Here is a 25,932-nt window from a genome sequence, read left to right as displayed (position 1 = left end):
AGGACAGCCCCGTACCATCACAGAAACCGGCTTTAAATGTTGAATCCATCATAGTTCGGATTTGTTTTTTCTTTTTTGCCCCGGGGGACAAGACGTCAACAATTTCCAAAAACAATTTGAAATGTGGACTCATCAGAACACAAAACACGTATCCACTTTGCATGGTAGAGTCTAAAAGTTTCACTTACAGATGTAGCGTGGAACTGTATTTACTGACGTGGGTTTTCACAAGTTTTCCTGAGCCCTTGTGGTGATGTCATAACACATTGATGTCGGTTTTCGATGCCTGAGGGATCGAAGGTCATGGGCATTCAATGTTGGTATTCAGCCTTCATACTGTGATTTCTCCAGATTATCTGAACATTTTGAACATATTATGGACCATAGATGATGAAATCCCTCAATTCCTTGCAATTGTCCTTAACAAACCAACAATTTCCTCACGCAGTTGTTAACGAAGAGGTGAACCTTGCCTCATCTTTGCTTTTCACCCATCCGTTAGCTCGTTCACCAGTCAGATGTTGCAATCAGGTGTTTGATGAGCATTCCAACTGTCTCGGCTTTTTGGGAACGTGTTGTAGCCTTAAAATCCTAAGTTAATGATCACTTGCTAAAAATAATAGTATATCAGTTTCAATAATTCATATGTTGTCTTTATAGTGCATTTAATTAAATATAGCTTCGTCCATGTGTAACCTTTCGGCGTTCTTTTCAGGTGATCATACATGACTGTGAAGAGAAAAGTTCTCATCTCGAGTCATGAATGCAAGTGAATCCACGATGACTCAATACATTCACACTCATTTGCAAAGCAAACACACAAAGCCACTCGGGGAGTGTGTGGTTAGAAAGCCAAACAACTTGCAGAGCTGACTGGCCAGAAAAAAAAGAAAGATTAAAAAAAGCTAACAAACAAAACAGGCTCACAGTGCATGTTTAGTAATTCTGGAGATTGCGAAGCTTGAGAGTCAAGACCCTGCTGCGCTTAGTTTTCCAAAGAAACATATCACCCCCTAAACCTTCTCCAAGATGCTTTAAATAGATTTTCACAACCTTTTGTTTGTGAAGCCGATATTGAATTCTAAATGTTAAAGTTGTGATGCTTAGGTCACATTATTTTATTTATTTATTTTTACAAATATGTACTGCGTTAAATAGCAAGACTGGTTTAAAATGGGCAATTAATTGCTGTGTGGCCAGCAATGATACAACCATTCAAGATGTCAATTAGGTCAAATAGAACTGTAAATGATCTGTGGCGTGATGTGCTTTCCAAGCTCTACTGTGGCAATGTGAACTGGCCCAAGGCAATACAAGTTTGATGCAGTGCCTTAATTGAATGATTGAGAAGGAGATCTTGAGTGACTGTATGACAGAATATAAATACCACAGCAAATTGGTCATGTGTCGTTTCTCTCTCTGCTCATTTTAAATTGGAGAAAGAGAGGGTGGCGGCCCGGTGATCCAGTGGTTAGCGCGTCGACCTCAAAGTGAAGAGGTACCGGGTTTGATACCAACTCGGGCCTTCCTGTGTGGAGTTTGCATGTCCTCCCCGTGTCTGCGTGGGTTTTCTGCGGGTACTCCGGTTTCCTCCCACATTCCAAAAACATGTGTGGCGGGCTCATTGAACACTCTAAATTGTCCCTCGCTGTGAGGGTGAGTGTGTGCGTGGATGATTGTTCGTCTATGTGTGCCCTGCAATTAACTGACAACCAGTTGCCCCGCCTACTGCCGAAGACAGCTGGGACAGGCTCCAGCAGATCAGAAAGTGGGTGGATGAAATATGTAAATATGAAGTGTTTGCCAGGAGTGAGCAGACAGGAAATTGCTGATAGAGCATTCAGCAGCTCTCTTCCTCAGTAGCCACTTTAAAACAGCAGCAATCTTTCATACAAAAATCCAAACAAGGAAACATTGCGATGATCAGACAAAGGCTGAGAAACACCAGGAGCAGTACAGAGCACGGACCCTTCAACATATTTTACCTCGTCTTACAAACTGTATTTTTACCCGGGACAGCATTTTATTATTGTCTACCACAGCAACAGAAAAGTACATATTAGATGAACTGTGGAAACAACATTATTTGACAACGTTCTTTAACTTCTTGAATATTTCCTGATTGATATCTTTGATCCTGCATGAAGACAAATCTTTGTATTTTAAGCAAAACAAGACATGAGAGCCACAGGATCAGTTGCTGTGGGCGAGGAGCGTGGGCTTTTTGCCATGTTCGGCTGGTTCGGGGAAATTGGTCACGTGGATTAGAGCGCAGGGCCGGTTCGAACAAGTTGACCTTTGTTACACATCAGCTTGGACCAAGGAATCCTAATTAACACTTTTGGTTATTTTCCAATGTTTGAAATCAAACAGTACTCTAGTCATTCCCAAGAGTGCCACGTCCTCATTTGAAATCGGAAAATCCGCTCAAATCCACCAAAACCTCAACAAGTGAGACCAGGATTAGTAATTCCCAAATACATTATCACACTGAGAAAAAGAGTATGTGAACATGTGGGTATAGAAATGCAACTTCATAATTAGTCCAGTTCACTCCATCTGAATTTTAATGTAAACCCGTGTTTTTGTTCTTATCCACCAACATAAATAATAAGTAAAATATTGGATTACAGTATTATGGATACAAGCTGCTGAAATGAGTTTTCTCCGCAGGGTGTCCGGGCTCTCCCTTAGAGATAAGGTGAGAAGCTCAGTCATCCGGGAGGGTCTCAGAGTCGAGCCGCTTCTCCTCCACATCGAGAGGAGCCAGATGTGGTGGCTTGGGCATCTGATTCGGATGCCTCCTGAGCGCCTCCCCGGTGAGGTGTTCCGGTCATGTCCCACCGGGAGGAGACCCCGAGGAAGACCCAGGACACGCTGGAGAGACTGTCACCCAGCTTGCCTGGGAACGACTCGGGATTCCCCGGGGAGAGCTGGAAGAAGTAGCTAGGGAGAGGGAAGTCTGGGCTTCCCTGCTAAAGCTGTTGCCCCCGCGACCCGGCCCCGGATAAGCGGTAGATGATGGATGGATGGATTACAGTACCCAATGTAGTATGGTAAAAGTAAAATGCACACATTCAATCTGAAGGATCCTTCAACACATAATCCCAAAAAGTACATATTGCAATCAATCACAGCTTCAGGAATACGAGACAGGAAATACGTGCTCTACATTTTTGTTCAAAAATCCATGAAATCAGTAAGCACAATTTTTTCAACAGAAACAAAGCATTGTTTTCATGTTCTAGCATCACAAAACTGTTGCTAGCAAGCAAGCCCAAATACTGTATGTAACATGCAAGTCATAGTAGACTCATGGCTCTGATTCACATTGTTGTTTTTGTTTTTTTTCTTCTCACAAGCAAAAGAAAAATAAGCAACCTTGAGCAGCCTTACAATTTTTTTTCTTTATGACACATATTAAAAATCTCATCACTTTTTAATTGAAAGCGCTGCGGACGCTAATAATGACTGTAACTCAGTCCACATTTCCCCACAACATTTATGGTATACCTTCGTTTGTCATAAATTGACTACATTATGAATGTGTCACAGTTTTACTCTGTTTACTAGCTTGTTTGAAATTAAGAAAAAAAATCCAACATTTCCAATGCTCACGTGACTGCTCAAACGTGTTGGCATCCGGAGGTGTATGTTTGACGAATTAACATACATGACTGACAGCTGAAAGTTGGACGGCTCCCCACTTTTTATTCTTAGGGATTTTATTTATTTTTTATTTATTTATTATCCATTCAAATTTAGCAGGCTTATTACCGACCATCTTTTCTGCTCTTTGTCACATTTATGACCTTTTTATTTTCACTTTACAGGGACTTTAAATCACAGCAAGGTCATACGCTCAAAGCTAATAATTCGATGATGCACAGCACACAGAAATATGTCCCAAGAAGAGCATAAATTGACCACGGCTGAAAATTATACCCACTGAGAAAATGAATTTCATTCTTTAAATCCGTGTCATATAAGTGTGTAGTTTAACAATTTATATTTGGACTTAAAGCAACCACTACTGTATGTAGAAAACAGTATGCTTTTTTTTTAAAAAATAGAAATAAAAGTGTAAATATGCGCGGCCCGGTACCCCAGTGGTTAGCACGTCGGCTTCACAGTGCAGAGGTGCCGGGTTCGATTCCAGCTCCGGCCTCCCCTGTGGAGTTTGCATGTTCTCCCCGGGCCTGCGTGGGTTTTCTCCGGGTGCTCCGGTTTCCTCCCACATTCCAAAAACATGCATAGCAGGCTGATTGAACACTCTAAATTGTCCCTAGGTGTGAGTGTGAGTGCGAATGGTTGTTTGTTTCTGTGTGCCCTGCGATTGGCTGGCAACCGATGCAGGGTGTCCCCCGCCTACTGCCTGAAGACAGCTGGGATAGGCTCCAGCACCCCCCGCGACCTTAGTGAGCATCAAGCGGCTCGGAAGATGAATGAATGAATAAAAGTGTAAATATGTAACTGATTTGCATAATTCTTGAAAAATGCATTTGCATTCTTTGCATCTGCTATGTTCCACAAACGAGGGCTCATCATAAAGCATTCTTTTCAATCGCTTTTGACCCAGATTGAGACTTGCTATTGATTTTGTGTTTTATGGTGTTTACTGTTTTTATGTCATGAATTTATTGTTTTAACCGCCTTTGTTTTTGTTGTTCAGATTTTTTACTCCCTGAAGAGTACTTCGTGTTCAGGGATGGAAAGGTGTTCTATAAATACACTTGAGTGTTGTTGAGGTGTGCTAAAAGCAACAAAAAAAGGGTGAGGTGATCACAGCTGATGTGGAAATAGTGAAGAAAAAGCTAATTTATCTCTCCTATTTCTCCTACCGTACCCCTCCTTAACTTTCTGAAACCATGTGTGCGTCGCAGAGCAAAGAAGCTGTGATGATCGAATATATTAATATTAGATTACAGATTACAGAATAATTGATCATGGATAATGAATGCACTGTTTAAAAAGACAACAGTAGATAATTAAACTGTAGAAAGGCCTCACATCAAATTCTGCGTATTGCACAAATCCCTCTCAATGTTGCTTCAGAGAGACATTGGTAAACTCGATCAAACAGGACTGACTTGATAGTCAAAAAAATTCTTCTCTTCGTATTCCAGTGAAATGAGGTTTATCACCCAAATTATAGTTAGCATCACCTTCAGGAACACTGTCCAATAAAACTATCATGAAACCGGTACATTGTTTAGAACCACCGTCTTTTATTTTGGCCTTACTGCACCAGTTTTTGACAATTTGTGATGCCACCGCAAAATCCCATGTTTATTCCCTGTGGCGAGTTTAACATTGTATTTGTTGATACGGGTTGAAAGAGCAAACCCGTTGGTGATTTTGTGACGCAGGGTAAAATTTAAATTTGCTGCTAGCAGCTGACTACATCATAGCAGAACACAGAGGGACTCTAACAGCTCACACGTTTCTTTGTAGATGTTGTTTAAGATAAATCAGTAAATCAGTCCTTCAATGCCTTTGCCCCAGTGAAAAGCAGTCACCACTTCCTCCTTTCCCTTCATGTTGGTTTCAAACAAACCGTGTGTGTGTGTGTGTGTGTGTGTGTGTGTGGTGGACACGACAGAGCCAGGGCCCCCACCTCCTCCTGACTACAGCCATCTAAGTCACAACCGCGCAGAAGTAGTCAGGGGGGCCCATTGAGCTAGAGGCATTTATCCACTTGTTGCGAGCGAAGGAACAAACGTGCCGACAGCCTCTCTGTCTGCGAGATTGTAATCCTGTTATTTAATCACATTTTTAAAATCATACGTATATAAAAAAAAAAATCCTCATCTCACCCCTTAGGTCAGGGGTGTCCAAACTTTTTCCCAAGGGGGCCCGATTTTATGTGGTAAAATGTCGGGGGGCCGACCTTGGCTGACATTCTTTACATTGAACAACAATATTGTTCAAGAAATTTTAGTAAGCCAGTCTGTTTCACATTTCCATTTTTATTTTAATTTCAACAATCTTAAGAATTTCTTTTGGTTCATTTGAAACAGGAATTTGAAATATGACATATCAGTCAATATAAACACGGAGTGATGTCTTGTTAACTCGTGAGTGATGCCCTCTAGTGTCTAAATGCTATTACTCATTTAGTGAATGCTATTACTCATTTTGCCACTAGAGGGAAGCAGTACTCTATGAAACATCACTCACCAGTCTACGAGACCTCAGTCAATGCAACACGTGTTCCATTGCGACCAACCTGCGGGCCAGACGGCACTGATTTTATGACAGGGGCCGAGGGCCGGATGAAATTCGACCGCGGGCCGGATTTGGCCCGCGGGCCGGACTTTGGACATGCCTGCCTTAGGTGGTGTCCGTCCCTCATTCAGCTCGGGTCCTCTACCAGAGGCCAGGAAGCTTGAGGGTTCTATGCAGTATCCTTGCTGTTCCCAGCACTGCACATTTCTGGACTGAGATGTCCGATGTTGTTCCCGGGATCTGTTGCAACCACTCATCTAGTTTGGGGGTCACTGCCCCGAGTGCTCCGACCACCACAGGCACGACTGTCACCTTTACCTTCCAGGCTCTCTCCAGCTCCTCTCTGAGCCCTTGATATTTCTCGAGTTTCTCATGTTCCTTCTTTCTGATGTTTCCATCCTTTGGGACCGCTACATCCACTACAACGGCTTTCCTCTGCCCTTTATCTATGATCACGCTATCTGGTTGGTTCGCCATTACCATTTTGTCAGTCTGGATCTGGAAGTCCCACAGGATCTTCGCTCTGTCATTCTCCACCACCTTCGGAGGTGTTTCCCATTTTGACCTTGGGGTTTCCAGTCCATACTCCGCACAGATGTTTCGGTAGACTATGCCAGCCACCTGGTTATGGCGTTCCATGTAGGCTTTCCCTGCCAGCATCTTACACCCTGCAGTTATGTGTTGGATCGTCTCAGGTGCCTCTTTGCACAACCTACACCTTGGGTCTTGTCTGGTGTGGTATATCTGGGCCTCGATGGCTCTGGTGCTCAGGGCCTGCTCCTGAGCAGCCAGGATGAGTGCCTCTGTGCTGTCCTTCAGGCCAGCCCTCTCTAGCCACTGATAGGACTTCTTGAGATCGGCCACTTCAGTTATGGTGCGGTGGTACAACCCGTGTAGGGGCTTGCCCTCCCATGATGGTCCCTCTTCCAGCGCCTCATCTTCTGTTCCCCATTGTCTGAGACATTCTCTGAGTTCGTCATCCGTTGGAGCCTTCTCCTTGATGTATTCATGGAGCTTGGATGTTTCATCCTGGACAGTGGCTCTCACACTCACTAGTCCCCGGCCTCCTTCCTTTCGGCTTGCGTACAGTCTCAGGGTGCTGGATTTGGGATGGTACCCTCCATGCATGGTTAGGAGCTTTCTGGTCTTAACGTCTTAGGTCTGAATCTCTTCCTTTGTCCACCTTATTATTCCTGCAGGGTATCTGATCACTGGCAGGGCATAGCTGTTTGTTGCCCGGGTCTTGTTCTTGCCATTGAGCTGGCTTCTTAGGACTTGGCTCGCTCGGTGGAGGTATTTGGCTATAGCTCGAGGTTGCCATTGGCTTGTGGTATACCGAGATACTTGTAGCTGTCCTCAAAGTCTGCTATTGTTCCTTCTGGGAGTGAGACCCTTTCAGTGCGGACTACCTTTTCCTCTCTTAGTCACCATCCGACTACATTTCTCTAGCCCGAATGAAATCCCGATGTTGCTGCTGTAGATCCTTGTTGTGTGGATCAGGGAGTCTATGTCCCTTTCGGTCTTAGCATACAGCTTTATGTCATACATGTAGAGTAGGTGACTGATGTTAGCTCAATTTCTGAGGTGGTATCCATAGCCTGTCTTGGTGATTACATGGCTTAGGGGGTTCAGTCCTATGCAGAACAGCATTCGGGAGAGTGCATCACATTGGTTTATGCCACATTTGATGGACACTTGGGTAAGGGGCTTGCCATTGGCTTCAAGTGTGGTTTTCCACATCCTCATCGAGTTCGCAACGAAGGCTCTTAGGGTCCTGTTCACGTTATACAACTCCAAGCATTCAGTGATCCATGTATGTGGCATCGAGTCATAGGCTTTCTTGTAATCAATCCAGGCTGTGCACAGGTTGGTACGTCGGGACCTGCAGTCTTGTGCGATTGTTCTGTCAACCAGGAGCTGATGTTTAGCTCCTCTGGTATCTCTACCAATGACCTTCTGTGCTTGGCTTCTGTGATCTATGTGTCCACTTATATTAGCCGCAATGATGCCTGACATGAGCTTCCATGTTGTGAAGAGACAGGTTGTTGGATTTATTATTGTTTAGTAATCATACATTCACGTATTATTCGGTTGATTCTCGTGTCGTCATTTTATGCTCGCAATGAAGAATGCTTCTGCCTGTCAGTATAGTTTGATTTTGCTTGCAATGAAGAACGCTTATGCTTTCAATAAAGATTTATCCTTTATTATTTACTCACATCTATAATCATTTTATGTTCTTCATTATGTGCTCACTTTTGCTTGCTGTACTGTGTGAGAAGTTAGGGTCGCAACCACCTTTCCGAGGACGTGACTGGGAAGAGATAACTGTTAAGACTAAACAGCGAGCAAGGCTGAACCGTGAATGGAGACATCAACACCATCTGCAACAGGATGTTTATGTCTATTTGCACACATGTACGTAAATTGCACTCACATACACACACATAGTCAAACAAGTTCAGTGTGTGTTCAACAGCCCCCACCCTTTAGGTTGGACACACCTATGTAGTAGCTTTTCCCAATAAATGAGGAGGTGAAGGGGGAGATCGTTAGGGTTACGTGTGGAGAACTGAAACCGAACGCTTCTCCTCGTTCCCTCCTGGTACCAGAATCGAGTCTCCTGTCTCCTCCTTTTGGTTATTCTTGAGTGTCAATTTGGACCAACCTGACACAGGTTATTAGCCGATATTTGGATGGGACTGCACCCTTTGAGGGATCCTATGTGATCAGGATCGTTCGCCTTTCGGTTAGCATCCTGGGTGAGTCCTATCCCTCAGCAGCTGGTTCATTTGTGCTGCTCGGCGCTCATGGAGTGCTGTGAGTTTCTTTAGCCAGTAGGTGTGGACCATATCTGGGCCTGGTGCTGTCCAGTTTTTCATATCTGAGACTCTTTCCTGTATGTCTGCCACTGTTATGGTAACTGGGTTCTGTTCAGGGAGGTTGCTGTGCTCCTCTCTCAGGGTCACCAGCCATTTTGCACTGTTGTTATGTGCAACCTCCTTCTCCCATGTGCCTTTCTAGTACCTTTCAGTTTCCAGTCTTGGTGGGTCAGCTCTGTTGTTAGGACCCTGTCACTGAGCATACACTTTCGCAGGTTGTGTTGCAAACACCCTGTTTATTCGTCTGGCCTCACTCTCTTTCGTGTACCGCTTTAGGTGGCTGGACATGGCTTGGAGCCTTTGTTTGGCAGTTTCGAGTGCTTCAGCTATGGTCATCTGGATGTACCTCTTGGGTGTCGGCCTTTTTTTCCATCACACCTCTCTGGGCCTCCGTCAATTGACGCATCTTTCCGAGCTGCCTTGATCTTAGTCTCCAACGGTCTTTTCCATGGTGGATAACGTATTTTGATGCTTCCATGGTTGCTCTTAAAGCCAAGCATCTCAGGGATCACTGATGCTAAAGCGTATATCAGCTCATTGGTTCCCGTGATCGTTATGGTAAGGATCGCCCTCGGTGCTGCATTCACACTTTCCATGAGGCTTTCAGGTGGTACTTCACATAGCTGTTGTAATCGGTTTCTAGGTTGCCCAGCTTTCATTCTCGCCGTGATCTTAGCTTTCAGGTCAGTTGCTGCCTCGCTCAGCATTTCATTCATTGGGGCTGGCCTCCCAATCTCATCATCTGCATTCATTGGGGCTTGCCTCCCAATCTCTGGTATGACCTCCTCCTCTGATCTGGCAGCCTGGGGCCCTTCACCATGGAACCTGCGTTGTACCTCATCAATCTCAAGTTGTGACAGCAGTTGCCGTTTGTGGATGTTGGAATACTGAGCTACTAGTTGTTTCGTCGTCAACCGTGACTGTGGGTTTCGAAGTAACCATTTATCACACATTCTCTGCATGTAACCCCTCTGACTAGGGTTGCTTGAGTAGTAGCATTCCAACAGAGCCATGTTATCGCATCTCGCCCATCTCCGCTTTGTTCCAGTAGCCCATTTTTCATCAAGGTGCTCTGGTTCCCCAGCACCTGAGACAGACCTTGTTTGGCCGGGCATGTCATTCGTTTTCTTGTCTCTCTTGATTGTATGAGGTAGGCATTAGCATGAAGGATCTAGCCCAAGGACCCATACCGGACGGTGTTATGTGCTCATTTTTTGCCCCAAGCGGGATTCGAACCACCGTCTGCCGTACGCCAAACCGATGCCTTACCAACTGAGCAATCCAGCCGCTTATTTATATATATAATATATATATATATATATATATATATATATATACAATACAATACAATACATGCTGATTTATATAGCGCTTTCACAACAGCGGCAGCTGTAACAAAGCGCTTTACAAAACAGTTAACATAAAGTAAAATAATAAACACAACACATGACATAAAACACGGACAGTCGTGCAGTCCTAACCACTTTTCCGTCACACGCTTTGTTGTTTGAAGCGGTTTGAGATGAAAGAGGAGAGAATCAAAGTGTCCTTTAACCAGTGGATCAGAGACGTCATGCTCAAAATGTGCACACGTCGGCTACAAGCTAAGTTTCAAAGTCAACAAGAAGCTGTAGCATCCATTGACGAAAAGAGATTGGTTCACTTCTCCTGTCCCATGGAAATCCATTTCAATTCCAAGCGGCAACTCACGGTTCCAAATACGCATCGGCGCTCTTCGCCAACGCTCCTCTCTCCTCATCCTCAACTTCAGCGGCCATCCATCCAGCCGCACCAACGCCAACTGTCCAACAGCGCTGACATAGCCACTGAACAAATCGGGGTTGTGAAAAATGCTGCCCATTACTGGCGCAAAAAACACAAGCGCCCCAGGTCTATCCAGCACCGACAGTCAATGGCGCCGACATTCCTCCCAATCAAAATCTGTGCTGGTACAGGCATGTGTGTGTGTGTGTGTGTGTGTGTGTGTGTGTGTGTGTGTGTATAGGCGGCCCGGTAGTCCAGTGGTTAGCACGTTGACTTCACAGTGCAGAGGTACATTGTGTGCAGGTTCAATTCCAGCTCCGGTCTCCCGTTTCAAATACATGCATGGCAGGCTGATTGAACACACTAAATTGTCCCTAGGTGTGAGTGTGAGTGCGCATGGTTGTTCGTCTCTGTGTGTTGGCTGGCAACCGGTTCAGGGTGTCCCCCGCCTACTGCCCGAAGACGGCTGGGATAGGTTCCAGCACCCCCCGCGACCCTAGTGAGGATTAAGCGGTTCGGAAAAATGAATGAATGTTTATACACACACACACACACACACACACACCAAAGACCTGGGAGGTTGAGGGTTCTGCGCAGGATCTTGGCTGTTCCCAGTATTGCGATCTCCTGCATGGAGAAATTGGATGTTGTCCCTGGTATCTGCTGGAACCATCCACACGATTTCGGGTTTTCTACCTCCAGTGCCTCGCGATCATGACTGGCACCACTGTTGCCTTTATCCTCCACATTACCTCACATTTGTCCTTGAGTCCTTGGGATTTCTCTCGCTTTTTTTGTGCTTTTGGATGTTGGATGTCTCATTTGGGATTGCTACATCTGTCACAACTGCTGTCTTCTGATGTTTATCTGCTACCGCTATCTCAGGCTGGAATCTGGAAGTCCCATGGGATCTTGGCTGTTCTCAACTACCTTTGAAGCTGTCATTTTGATTCTTGGACTTCGAGTCCATATTTTGCTACAGATGTTCCAGTACACAATTCCTGCTACATGGTTCTGCCGCTCCATGTATGCCTTGCCCACCAGTATTTTACACCCTGCTGTAATATGTTGCACTGTCTCTGGGGCTTCTTTGCACAGCCTGCACCTGGGGTGATGATGAGTGCCTCCATGCTGTCTTTCATTCAAGCCTTTTCTAGCCAGTGCAATGTTTTCTTGGTGACAGCCACGTCATCCATTTGTTGGTGGAACATGCCATGCATGCATAAATGTGTACATGGTTGTGCAAATGTATGTAAGCTTGGGAACATCTTTGAATTCAAATCGTCTTAAACACATTTAGATTTCAAGAAATTCAAAAGTTATTGCCGCTTGATATTGCACAGCTGTTAACTGAAAGTCATTCCAGGCCATCAAGCGTCCTCGATATCATAAAACTGACTGAGAAAATACCAAGATGTGCGACGTTATTATTTGGGCAAAAGGTGCCTACTTCGAAGAATCAAAATTACATATTCGATTCTGTTTTATTATTTGTACGGATTGGGTTTAAAATATTCACAACACAAATGCAAATGTTTCACTTTTGCTGGACTGAGAGTTGAAATATTGTTTTTTTTTTCATTACAGTGCTTTCGCAATGTTCTTTTGATAATCTCGTCTTGTCAAATTAAGTAATGAGCAGCTGATGAGGATCAATACCTGAATTTCAGGAGCCGACACTGCCGCGAGTTTGACAGCACGACTGACTGTGAGGTTTTTATATCACTTGTTTCTTGTTAGTGCTGCCATCCTTCTGCCCACACTATTTTCTTTTGGGGGGGGGGGGGGGTCTTTTTGCAATTTAAAGCAGTGTATGAATAACATGTCCCTGACCGTTTACAAATCTGAAAAAAAAATCATTGATATGTAATAGACTCTTGCTTGCGAAAAAAAAAATCTTCGAAAGACACCATTCAACTTGTGTGTTCTCTATTGGCCTTCAAACATCTGGCCATGACCTTACTCTGTAACCTTGACACGCACAGAACACACATCATTCAATAACCATTGCACTACTGATGTCACTGTTTACTGCTCACATAACATTTCAAGCAGGGGTCACCTTTTTGAAACACAGAGATTCCTCTTGACTACTGATGAACGCAGAGGGCTTCCGGTTTAATCGTATGCACTTTTGAAATAGATTTGCTCAAACTACCTTCATGTGTTATAATTAATCATTCATGATATTCATTTCTGAGAAGACACTGATTATTATATACACTAATTATCCATCCATCCATCCATTTTCTACCGGTTATCCGGGGTCGGGTCGCGGGGGGCAACAGGTTTAGCAGGGAAGCCCAGACTTCCCTCTCCCCAGCTACTTCTTCCAGCTCGTCCCGGGGGATCGCGAGGCATTCCCAGGTCAGCTGGGAGACAGTCTCTGCAGTGTGTGCTGGGTCGTCCCTGGAACACCTCACCTGGGACACGTCCAGGAGACATCCTAATCAGATGCCCGAGCCACCTCATCTGGCTCCTGTCGACGTGGAGGAGAAGCAGCTAGACTCTGAACCCATCCCGGATGACCGAGTTTCTCACCTTACTTATCTCTAAGGGAGAGCCCAGACACCCAGCGGAGAAAACTAATTTCGGCCGCTGGTATCCGGGATCTTGTTCTTTCAGTCAGGGCCCATAGCTCGTGAGATGAGGGTTGGAACCTAGATTGACCGGTAAATTGAGAGCTTTGCCTTTTGGCTCAGCTTCTTCTTCCCCATGACAGACCAAGACAACAGTCCATATCACAGCAGATGCTGCTCCGCTCCCTCCTGCGCTCACTCGTGAACAAGACCCCAAGATACTTAAACTCCTCCACTTGGGGTAAATATCAATCGGCCACACTTTATTATCTATAATTGCCAGTGTTCACATTTCTAAATTATCGCTTCAACACTATTTCTGGAGACTCACAGTGTCTCATCAGTGGTGAGCTATTTTTGGAATAGGCCCGCGGCCTACAAATGTTATCCTTGATGACTCTCTGGTGCCCGCGGGCACCATGTTGATGACCCCAGGTTCAAAGTGACAGTCCTTGTCTTCCTCCTTAAATGAATGCGGGTTCCTTTCAAACCTTAATTGCTTAAACAGATCACAATAGAATTAAGTCAGCCTTTGAAAACAAATCATACTGCCGGCTGCGTGGAACAAAAGTTAATCTTGATACTTGGACTGAACAACTGCATATCAATTGTTTTTGCATGATTAGAATGCAACGCAAGGGAAGCTTCACTAATCATTTATTTCCATTTTCAAAATCAAACAAAGAAGTGAATGAATGGTTGTTTTGTCAAGTCAAAACTGTACGTTCTTAAATTGGTTATGACTTCCGCAAAAGTATATCTCCTGTTTTACTCATAATGCATGGCGCCAATTACGATCATATGGCTGATGGATCGTTTGAGCACTCTTCCTGGTCCTGACTCATTGTGGCAGCAAACCAGCGACCATCTTCACATCGGTTCCAGGTCATGTAAACACAACTAACGAGAATATTCAAAGTCAGTTCTTTTCCAATTTGTATTTTTGATGTGATCCTTCAATTGAATTCTGAATTTGTATCATATATTTTTGTTGTGTGCTTTGACGGCCAAGTTCGAATGTAAAGTATGAATGACACATAGGTTGGTCACTTGGGTTTTGTTCATGCTTGATTTAAAGGAAGCTGACAAGTTTCCGGGCTGCCTGCGTATCTCCCTTTGACTACAATGTGTCAGCCTTTTTTTTCAACATATAGAGGAGTGCATATATCAACAGGGTCTAAAAGCCGCCACGTGGTTGTTGTTGTCTAACTCAAGAGTATGAATTATAAATGAGTACCCATAAGGGCAGTCCTCTGTGCCTTTGTGAGCGGTCATTCATCACAGATAGACTAGGGGTGCTATTTTTATTTCATAGTCATTCTTTTTGCGTGATTTGGCCAATAAGAAAAAGTACCGTATTGGCCCGAATATAAGACGGCCCTGATTATAAGACGACACCCTCTTTTTCAAGACTCGAGTTTGAAAAAAGACGTTTTGAACATCAAATTAATTTTTATACAGAAAATAATTACAGTACATCTGAAACAAATGATTATAACAATATATTTGAGAGAAAAAGCATGTTATTTTTCCTCATTCAAATCTTAATATCTGAACATTTAAATATGTAAACTAAAGTGCAATCACATTCGTAAATGAATGGCTTCTGATTTTTGAATTGTAAATTACATCATTACATCAACTTCTCCTCAGCTGCCGATTAACCTGGCTGATCTTTGACCCACTTTTCTCCAGATTGTCGCTACGTTTCTCCATTTTCTGTTATCTCTCCTATTATTTCCTTCTCTTATCTTTCTTACCGCTATTTTTTATTTTTCTTCTTCGTGCTACCACTATTTTTGTTTTTATTCTTCATGACAGGGTTTCACTTTGGCCTGGGGAGTCAAGTTCAGCATTCACTTCAATGATGTCTGTCGCCATCTAGCATCGTGAATGGGGATAATGTCTAGATCCCGAATATAAGACGACCCTCACTTTTTCAGTCTTATTTCAATGCAAAAAAACACCGTCTTATATTCGGGCCAATACGGTAAATTACGTGTTCACTCAAACAGACGGCGACTTGACTTGACTTCTGAACTACTGATTGTGATCGTTTACTTTGACTCTTTTATTCTTAAACATTTCAGTCAATCCAGGGTCGTCCACATTTGCATTATTATTTTAAAAAAAATAAAATAAAAAATAAATCGAAACCAATTTGCCAGTCTGCCAAAATAGGGCCCCACAAAATTCTGGCTACAGTATAATGTATATGAAAATAACAGTTTCATTCGTGAAATAATTACACTCTGAGCAGGCTTGTTGGTGAAACACCATATTACTTATTGATTCAGCCTGTCTGGTTTATGCAAAAAAGAAGCCTTTCAATTGTATTTAAAAGGATATCAGCTCATAACAGCTATACATTCCACCGAACTTGCTTAATGTTGACAAAGGATGTTATGGCCTCACTGCGACAGATGTAAGTTGCTTTTTGTTGTGTGTGTGGGGGCGGCGGGGGACCCACATTTATTCCAGTTTTATGAATGAACGATTACAAGCGTTTACTCAAGCATTTCTGTTTCTTCATATTTACCTTTTCACACAGTGCAGTGAACCCCGTTTCTTGTAGGGGATACATTCCGTGCCCTGCTCTAATTGGTGAAAATTTGTTACATTCATTCAACTTAACACGTTATAATCTTACTGGTGTTTGCTCAGGGACGCTATTGATGATGGCAACGATTTTGAGAAAAAAAAAACATGTTTTCTTAAACTGAACAGTTGCCAGCGGTCACGACTGAATGCTGGTGCATCTGTGAAGAGCGGGCACATCTGAATATCAACACAAATAGGCCAAAAGTGGAGCGCGTGACAGAGGAACAAAAATGTGGAGTTGGGCCTCTTCCTGCCTCTCCACTTTCAGCAGCCTGTCAAAAGCTAAACATAGGTGGCATGGTCAGACTGTCTGTTTCACTTGAGGAAAAAAAAAGGGTTTCTACCTTATACAAGTTATGAAAGCTTCCGCACACACACACACACACGCAGTGCAAGACCTTCCTGAAGGCTTTCGCATACAATGTGTGCTTGAGTAGCTTTGCCGCCGGGCCTGCTCTGTACGGCACTGCAACAAAGGTGATAGATGAAGCTTGTTACTCACAAGTGATTTGCATCATCTCCACCGTTGCCACAATGATGACGTGGGAAACCATCACAAACCCATTTTTTTCTCCCCTTGCTTTTTCACAGTAACAAATCACATTTTGTCAGAAGCTATCTAAAGTTGTCCCTCCTCTCATTCATTTTTAGCCTCTCAGGCATTGTTGCAGAAGAGAAGAAAAAAAAGTATCCTCAGTCTTCCGATCCACTTTCACTCGGCCTTCCTCTGCTCCAATCGACCTTCCCCTGCAGTGTGATCCATTTTCCCTCTTGGAAGTTCCCAGGCTATATGTCTCATTTTCTCCTTCTTTTCCCCTCTCGTTCTTTCGAATGTATCTCAGTTTAGTCTGCTCTGTCTCCTCCCTAATGCATGACTGTGTGTTGCGTTGCCTCTTCAGGCTATGTGTGGGATGGTGTTGGAGGCTGGCAGTCTCTGATAAGAGGGTGAGTGAGCTGGTGCCATATTCCTTCTGAATTTTTCTTCATTATTTCTTTTTTTTTTCAATGAGTACACTTTTTTTCTCCTTCACACTCAGTTAAAATGAAATAGAGATTACAAAGTTAATGCGGTAGCTGTGTGTGCCTTCCATTGAAACCATTTCTTAAAACTAAGCGCCGACTTGATTTGTTGGTCGGTCAGTCAGTTAGAATGTTGCACTCTTTTTCTGAAAAAAAAATAGCTCTTCGTCTTTCAATCTACGAAGAGTGCAGCATTCATGAATCTAGGGGTAGCCCTGCGAGTGCCTCGTAAACCGCAGAGAGCCAATGTGTCTCATGCAGAGGACTTTATCATGCACCAGTGCAAACATGAGCGCTCGACTTGCAATGGATGTCTCGTACGCTGTGTGTACTGGTTGTGCAAGCCCCTTCGTAGTGAAGAGCGCCACCTTACGTAATAGAGATTAATACAAATAAAGTCAATGGAACAAATGTGTATGGTAATTAATGGGATCGAAAAGCAACCGATTATTCATGAATGATAGCTGCCACACAACTTGCACAAAAGCAGTGTCGTACAGTGATACCTTGAATTATAAATGCCCCACGCAAAGAGTTTTTCAACTTCGGAGCCCGATCGCCTCATTTAATTTTGGTTTCAAGTTCTTTATTTCATTTTGTGAATGTTTTGGATTACAAACGGGTGAAAATTGCTCCTCAAATTAAGTAATTTATTCACCAAAAGTACTCGGCAAAAAAAAAAAAACTTTGAAGACTTTATACCATATTATTAGTTTTTTAAATGATTCAAAAAATTAATTGGGGAAATTTTTATCAAAAGCACATTTTAAATACAACACCAGCAATAACATCTTTCTTTGGTATGAACAATATTATGTAAAATCAAAGCTATTGTTTTTTTGTTTTTGTGGTTTTTGCTGTTTTTTGTTTTGCAGAGTTTTATTATTGCTCACGCAGTACTGCATCATATCATTTGTTTTGTGATTGTGTGCTGTTTTCATGTCTTCGTTGTGGTATAAATTAATGGGGAGCCTTAATACTAAACCTTAAACTAAAGAACTGCTGTCCATTTTATTGAACAAAAATTGCCAAACAATACGACCACGGCAAATAATAATATTGCCACTCAGAATAAATAAATAAATACATGTTTCATTTTCTAGAAGTCCGCCCTTCATGATAGTGTGTGTCACACAATCTAGAGCTGGGGTGCCCAAACTTTTTGGACCAAAGATCGACTTTGCGATCAGCCAACCTCCCAGGATCGCCCCTTACCGCGCACGCGCGCGCTCACACACACATACACACACGCATGTGCGCTATAACAAGAAACAGCCTGACACGGAGGCATGCGATGCACCTTTGCATCCTGTGAACTCGGTTCGGTGAAGGGTTCGGTGAATGTGCATATGAACTGGTTGGGTTCTGTACCTTCAACAAGGTTAAGAACCACTGGGCTAAAGCGTTGTGATCATGCAAACATTTAAAACAACGCAACACAAAGGGTGAAAAGTACAAATAACAAGGAAAGTTTGCAGAGCTGCTGCAGTATGCGCAACTCAAAGAACTAGGTTAGCTAAGCTGAGTCACAGCACAAACTAGACTCATTAATCAAGCTAGCACTGTTTTATGAAGTGATGACACATTAACTGGAATTAATAGAAGCACAATTGGACAAGAAAGACAAAGGTCATCATGTAAGTTAAAAATATCCACTGATTGGTGTGTTCTGTTGAATCAAGATAATACAAAAACAAATGTATCAACTTCAGCTCCACATTTGAGAAAATGGAGCTTTGTGACATGGACACCAAATGTTCTGTTTTTCTACCCTCGGCCACTTAACATTTAAGTACCTCAAAGAAAAACGTGTACAACTTTAGGATTTGCATGTTTGTCTTCAGGATGACTCTGTTAGAGGACTAAGATATATTGGGATAATCTGACCACCTCCAGCAAAGTATAGCCCCATATTAGACTTTACTTACAATGACAGGAGAGTACAGCCAAGCTAAGCCCCAGGCATAGCTCCATCTTGAACTGTATTTCTTGGAACTTTGGAATTTAAAGCTTTCCTCAATGGACAAACACTGCAAAACATGTCTGACCCCTGGGCCTTCTTAAAGAATAGAGCACATACAGTATCTTGATGGAAATATCTCCCGGGTTACTGTCTTCATTTAATGTATGGGTTGGAGTTGTGTGTTTAGGGAATAAGACTATTTTTCATTGCTCAATTAATTGCAAATGTGACTCGGGGGAAAGGGTCATACCGGTAACTGTAATCATCTCTGTGTTTGGCTCCCCATGGGAGAGTGAGGCATCATGAACCGCCTATTGATCGAGTAATAGTAGTAGAGAAGGGTTCCAGACTGGCTGGCTTCATCATTTCTATTGTATGGAGCCTGTGCCTTACCAAGCGGAGTGCTTCAAAAGTGTAGAGCAGCCTCAAAAGCCCACACTTGCAGTAAAATGCCACACAAAATGCGTCTTCATTCCTAGTCTGAATGTTGAGTGTTAGCAAATTAATAATGAATGGTTACAATTTTTAGAGAGGATGACCAGGGGCAGCAGCGTAACCATCATTTCAGAATTGAGGGGATGGGGTGGGCATTTTTCAGGACACTTTGATGAGAAAATGATCACCTTCGGATATCCAGCTGCTCTTCTCAGCAACAAAATTGTTGAGTTAAAACAATGATAGGGAAGCATAAATAGCTGGATATTTCATTGCCTAAAGGTGACACTAAATACCACAATTCAGTAAAACATCAGTACTCATCAGGCCGTCACGTAAGGTGCTACCAAAAGTGTTCTTATCTTCGGTGGTCTACACTTATGTAATTGTATTACTTGCTGTTCCAGTTCGTGGCTTTGTATTCAGTAAGCCTCAGACTTGACAAAACGTTCAGTCAGGCACCTAAAAGAAGAGCTCATTGCCAATATACAGTATACATTAAGCACAGTTGTGTTACTGTGATATTTCATTTTTCTACATTCTGATTTGCAATTGTCATAGACATCCTCAATTTCTTAATAAGGTGCTCTAGAAGGCACTTTGGACATATGGACACTTATGCGTAAAACTATTTTCATTACTGAAATTAATTTCTGTAAAAGCAAAATATGAAAGTGCAGATGCTGTTAGGTTCTGACCGAACCGAATAATTTTTTAGGATTCAAAAAAATGCAGACAAAATGTAATTGCAAAAATATTTATTAAAGTAAAGTTGCACAGACAAACTATGAACTGAAATCGCTGGTCACAAAGTGCCAGGAAAAACAATGCATGAAACCAAAAGTGCTTGCAAAGGCAAAGATTCAATAGAACACAGAGAACACACAAATATCCAAAAGTCCAATGACATGAAAACAAAGAGCAGTCCGCAAAAAAACAAAAATACATACAAACAAGGATCTATGAACAAAACGTGAGTGACTATGAATGGTATAGAGTAGTCAAAAAATAAAAATAAAAAATCGTACTCGGACGCTAGGTCAATAATCCGGCAAGGCGTGGCAGAAATCAGAGTCTGTAAAGACACACCCGAGCTTGATGGGGGAACGAGTTTTCATCACTTGGGACCGCTACATCCACTACAACGGCTTTCCTCTGCCCTTTATCTATGATCACGATATCTGGTTGGTTCGCCATTACCATCTTGTCAGTCTGGATCTGGAAGTCCCACAGGATCTTCGCTCTGTCATTCTCCACCACCTTCAGAGGTGTTTCCCATTTTGACCTTGGGGTTTCCAGTCCATACTCCGCACAGATGTTTCGGTAGACTATGCCAGCCACCTGGTTATGGCGTTCCATGTAGGCTTTCCCTGCCAGCATCTTACACCCTGCAGTTATGTGTTGGCTCGTCTCAGGTGCCTATTTGCACAACCTACACCTTGGGTCCTGTCTGGTGTGGTATAGCTGGGCCTCAATGGCTCTGGTGCTCAGGGCCTGCTCCTGAGCAGCCAGGATGAGTGCCTCTGTGCTGTCCTTCAGGCCAGCCCTCTCTAGCCACCGATAGGACTTCTTGAGATCGGCCACTTCAGTTATGGTCCGGTGGTACAACCCGTGTAGGGGCTTGTCCTCCCATGATGGTCCCTCTTCCAGCGCCTCATCTTCTGTTCCCCATTGTCTGAGACATTCTCTGAGTACGTCATCCGTTGGAGCCTTCTCCTTCATGTATCCATGGAGCTTGGATGTTTCATCCTGGACAGTGGCTCTCACACTCACTTGTACCCGGCCTCCTTCCTTTCGGCTTGCGTACAGTCTCAGGGTGCGGGATTTGGGATGGAACGCTCCATGCATGGTTAGGAGCTTTTAGGTCTTAACGTCCGTGGTCTGAATCTCTTCCTTTGGCCAACTTATTATTCCTGCAGGAATTGAGCTGGCTTCTTAGGACTTTCCTCACTCGCTGGAGGTATTTGGCCGTAGCCGCTTTCCTTGTTGCCAGTTCGAGGTTGCCATTGGCTTGTGGTATACCGAGGTACTTGTAGCTCTCCTCAATGTCTGCTATTGTTCCTTCAGGGAGTGAGACCCCTTCAGTGCGGACTACCTTTCCTCTCTTAGTCACCATCCGATTACATTTTTCAAGCCCGAATGACATCCCGATGTCGCTGCTGTCGATCCTGGTTGTGTGGATCAGGGAGTCTATGTCCCTTTCGCTCTTAGCATACAGATTTATGTTAACCATGTAGAGGAGGTGACTGATTGTAGCTCCATTTCTGAGGTGGTATCCATAGCCTGTCTTGGTGATTACTTGGCTTAGGGGGTTCAGTCCTATGCAAAACAGCAGTGGGGAGAGTGCATCACCTTGGTATATGCCACATTTGATGGACAATTGGGTAAATGGCTTGCCATTGGCTTCAAGTGTGGTTTTCCACATCCTCATCGAGTTCGCAACGAAGGCTCTTATGGTCCCGTTCACCTTATACAACTCCAAGCATTCAGTGATCCATGTATGTGGCGTCGAGTCATAGGCTTTCTTGTAATCAATCCAGGCTGTGCACAGGTTGGTACGTCGGGACCTGCAGTCTTGTGCGACTGTTCTGTCAACCAGGAGCTGATGTTTAGCTCCTCTGGTATCTCTACCAATGCCCTTCTGTGCTTCGCTCATGTATTGATCCATGTGTCCACTTATCTTAGCCGCAATGATGCCTGACATGAGCTTCCATGTTGTGGAGAGACAGGTTATTGGCATATATATACATATATGTACGAGGGATGTGAATCTCAGCACTGAGGACTATTCGATACACATCTCGATGCACTGCCAGCGATGCGATACTTAAACGATACATGGAATTTTCTGGCGATACGATGCGATATGTTTCACCGTCGTCACGATGCGATACACATTAAGTTCAAATCAATGCGATCCGATACGATACAATGCAATTTGTTGCGATATTGTGCAATTAAACATGATGCAAATAAGCAAAGAAAAAAAGCTTTTAAAAAGATGGAATTCAGTATGGTATTACAAAAAGGATACCACTTTATTCCTTATAAACAGTAGAACTTGTAAAACAACTTATTTAAGCCCTTTCACAATTGGGTTTTGTGCAAAGAAAATATAAACAATTTGGCACCTGAGACTCACAGCTGTTGCTATAGTGTAAACACAAACAGACTATTCTCACTGAGTGTCTTATATGAAATATAATAATAAAAATATATATATATATGAATCTATAGCGCAAGATGTCCACCCATCCACTGTAAGTGCAACTCTTTGTGCACTGTTCAGCGACACAGTAATCTCACTTCTTACTTTGTTGTACACATTGGGAATATGTAAGTGAACACAGACCTGTCTGGTATTTTATACCTGGGTTCCAAAATGTGCACGAGCTGTCTGAAACCCTCGTTGTCCACCACGCTAAGGCTGGAGGTCTTTGCATATGAAATAAGCAGTGACCTTAGTTATAGCCATTGCGCGGTCACAGTGAGTTGCAAGGGGACTCCCAAAATAAGAGGCAATTTTTTTCTGATCCTGACCTGTTTTACCAAGAGTTTCTCCGGTGTCCGACGAGGAACTGGGCGTGGAAGCGGGGGAGCGGGAGTGAAACTTGTCGTTTTAAGTGGGTCTGCATATTTGTGGTTCTGCCGTTGTATGGCTTCTTAGTGCGACATTCCTTGCAAATTACGGAGGTTTTATCAAGCTTTCCGTCTTTCTTTTCGAAGCCGTAGTATTTCAAAACATAAGATTTGAATGTTGCGGCTGCATTAAATATAGTAGTTTACTCGCCTCCCCTTGCGCTAACTTCCATAATGTTTCGCTAGTTGTGTACCGGACTGTATGTGACGCACGGCTACCGTCCGTATTCAACACAAAACGCAAAGCAATGATGGTGCATTCATTGCGCCTAGGAAAGGGCAGATAGGTGACGTTTAACATGAATAAAACGGCGCTTGAATCGGATTTTACCGATACCCATCAATGCATCGTGATGAATCGCGATTTCACCCGTCAATCGCGTCGTAGCCAGTGAATGAGCCGATGCACTCGCATCGCGCACGTGCGCATCGATGTATCGATTAATATCGATAATTTTCCACACCTTTAATATGTACATACATACACAATCACATCCAACAATACAATGTGGGGGCAAGTGAAAGTATTAACCATGTCTTCTGCTGTGGTGCAGTGAGGACAGAAACATTGTTTTAACCTGCCTGCAGTTTCAGCTACAATCTTCTGAGCAGCCGTCCGTGCCTGGCCAATGCTCAGCTGAACACAGAAGCCCAGCCATCAATCATGTGTTAACTCCAAATGACCTCACTCTTCAAAAGGGAGAGGAACGTGCTATTGCACCTTGCTGGAAAGCCAGACTAAAAGATTAAGTAACATCTTGACCAATTACTAGATAATCGAAGGTAGAAATAAATATTTTTCACTGAGGTGATCAAGGATGAAAGTTCGTCCCAAGTGAGTAAGTATTCAAATGCTCCTCTTGTAAATTAAGGAATGTAGGTTAATCAAAACAGTTAGGGTAAATGTAAAAAAGAAAAAAAGAAAACCTGAGCCTTCAGTGGAACTCAATAGACCTGTGCTCTGTATCTTACTATGGTGCACAGACGTGTGCGGCACGTTTTGCTGTTCTCGCGTGAGCTAACCAACTTGTTCAGTGCAACAAGCTTTTAAAGTAATGTAAACATGTTTTTGTAGAAGCAATAGGGGTGCCCAACCATTTGAAATGGTAGACTACGATGGGTACTCGGGAGTCAAAAATAAATTGTGTGTGTGTGTGTTTGTGGGTGGGTGGGGGGTGTTATTATGATTTGTATTATATATATTTTCTTGTTCGTGTGTGTTATAACTTGCACACCCTACCGATCACATGTCCACATTTATTTTCAAAGAAAAAAACGTGGGTCACCTTGGTACGTTAGTAAAACCACACTTGGTGTGTCAGCGCTGTGTGCTGTCAATACTGAGACACGGGCGTTGCAGGTTCGATCCCCAAATTGGGTAAAGCACCACTCGTTACCCATATCAGCCACAAGTAGTCAATGAATGGGCATCTGCGGCATCTCCCCAAGATAAACGGTATAAAGAGGTCACTACTGTACTCATCTGCTATTTGATTTATTATAGAATATAGCTGTTTCTTTACAGCCCCTATCCTATATCCTATAGTGTTGGCAAAGGTAGGGAAATGCGGATTTACGTCAGGGTTCATTCACGGACGCAAACGTTCCCCAGATGTTCGCCAACAGTTTCAATGTTTTTTTCTTGTCGCAAGGAAATTTTGAAAGTTTCCTTGCTACAAGAAGAGTCGAAGCGAATGTCTGGAAAAAGTTTGGCAAATGTGTGCGACCTTGAAACGAACCCTGACGAGAATGCAAGGTTCACTATTTAGTTAAGTTAACGTAGACATGCCGTTTTCATTTTTTTTTATGTTGCAACTATTTGGACGCATGCACTTATAATTGGTCTGGCTTTACATGAAAAACAATAAAAATGTGAGTATGAGCTTGATTTAGGTTAATGGCAAAATGAGAAACTCAGGTCCGATGTTACTTAACAATCGTGCCTATGTGATATGAGCCTAATTTGTATTCTGCACCGTATGCACCAGTGGCAGTGTGAGCAGTATGTATCATCTACTAAACAGCAGGTTGCCGTAATTTTCAGAGATTACCAAGGTCTGTGCCACCAGCATGATTGTGAGATGAATGCTACAGATGGACAAACAGACTCTGAGTGGAGTTTAATTTTTGTTCAGCTACTTTCATAATTCAAGTTGCTAAGCCATCTGAGAGTTGTTTGGGAGGGAGTAAAATGGTATCTCTCTGATCCACACTCCCAAACACACCGTCACTGAGTGCGAACCGATCCCACGCTGCCCGCTCACAAGTCAGGCATTAGGCGAGTGGCCCACTTCACTATCAGGGACAAGCCATTTCAAAGAAACACGTTGTAGGGGTGGCAACTCAAAATGTTGAAAGAGCCATATTGGCCTTAAAAAAAATGTCTGGAGCTGCCAAAAATAATATAAGCCTTTTAATGAAGTCAACACATGCTGTGAGTGTCTGTTTAAGCTATATTAGCTTACTATCAAAATGACTAAGCAGGCTCCAAATACATAATGTGTAGTCATGATTAAATGTTTATTTTCCCCTCAGCACATCTGGAGAGAATGACGCATCCCGTGACAACTCTGCTGTACAATAGTACTTTTAGTTTACTTTCCAGAGAGGCATGGCTTTAATATTTGGAATTATTGCAGTTTTGTTTTTGAGTTCTGAAAATAGCTGCTCACAGATTTAAGGAAGGCAGCAGTGGTTATTTTTCCGTGATCGGCAACTCTCCTGTACAAAGAAATCATACAAACTCCATACAGAACTGTGAAGCAATTAAGCCAAGTGCTTGTCCACCGCGTCACTACATACACATAGGTCGCTAAGTGGC

The 25,932-nt window shown here is 43.2% G+C and overlaps 2 protein-coding genes and 1 long non-coding RNA gene across 5 annotated transcripts in view; 1 reads left to right on the top strand and 2 right to left on the bottom strand.

Annotated features, from left to right (window-relative positions):
- Positions 1-21,296, bottom strand: part of LOC127614503 (uncharacterized) — an 85,951-nt gene extending 64,655 nt beyond the window's left edge. The window contains exon 1 of the mRNA XM_052085850.1: positions 20,911-21,296. Coding sequence (XP_051941810.1) covers positions 20,911-21,194 — 284 coding nt within the window. The 5' untranslated portion in view covers positions 21,195-21,296. The remainder of the gene's footprint in view (positions 1-20,910) is intronic.
- Positions 1-25,932, top strand: part of LOC127614413 (leucine-rich repeat and fibronectin type-III domain-containing protein 2) — a 133,467-nt gene that overhangs the window by 87,202 nt on the left and 20,333 nt on the right. The gene's annotated exons all lie outside the window — the stretch shown is intronic.
- LOC127614564 (uncharacterized) overlaps positions 1-25,932 on the bottom strand; it is a 149,724-nt gene that overhangs the window by 108,785 nt on the left and 15,007 nt on the right. The gene's annotated exons all lie outside the window — the stretch shown is intronic.

Source organism: Hippocampus zosterae, chromosome 14, assembly GCF_025434085.1.
Source record: "Hippocampus zosterae strain Florida chromosome 14, ASM2543408v3, whole genome shotgun sequence".
Classification (NCBI taxonomy): domain Eukaryota; kingdom Metazoa; phylum Chordata; class Actinopteri; order Syngnathiformes; family Syngnathidae; genus Hippocampus; species Hippocampus zosterae.
Note: the sequence above shows the minus strand (reverse complement) of the source record. Positions and strands in the feature narration are given on the sequence as shown.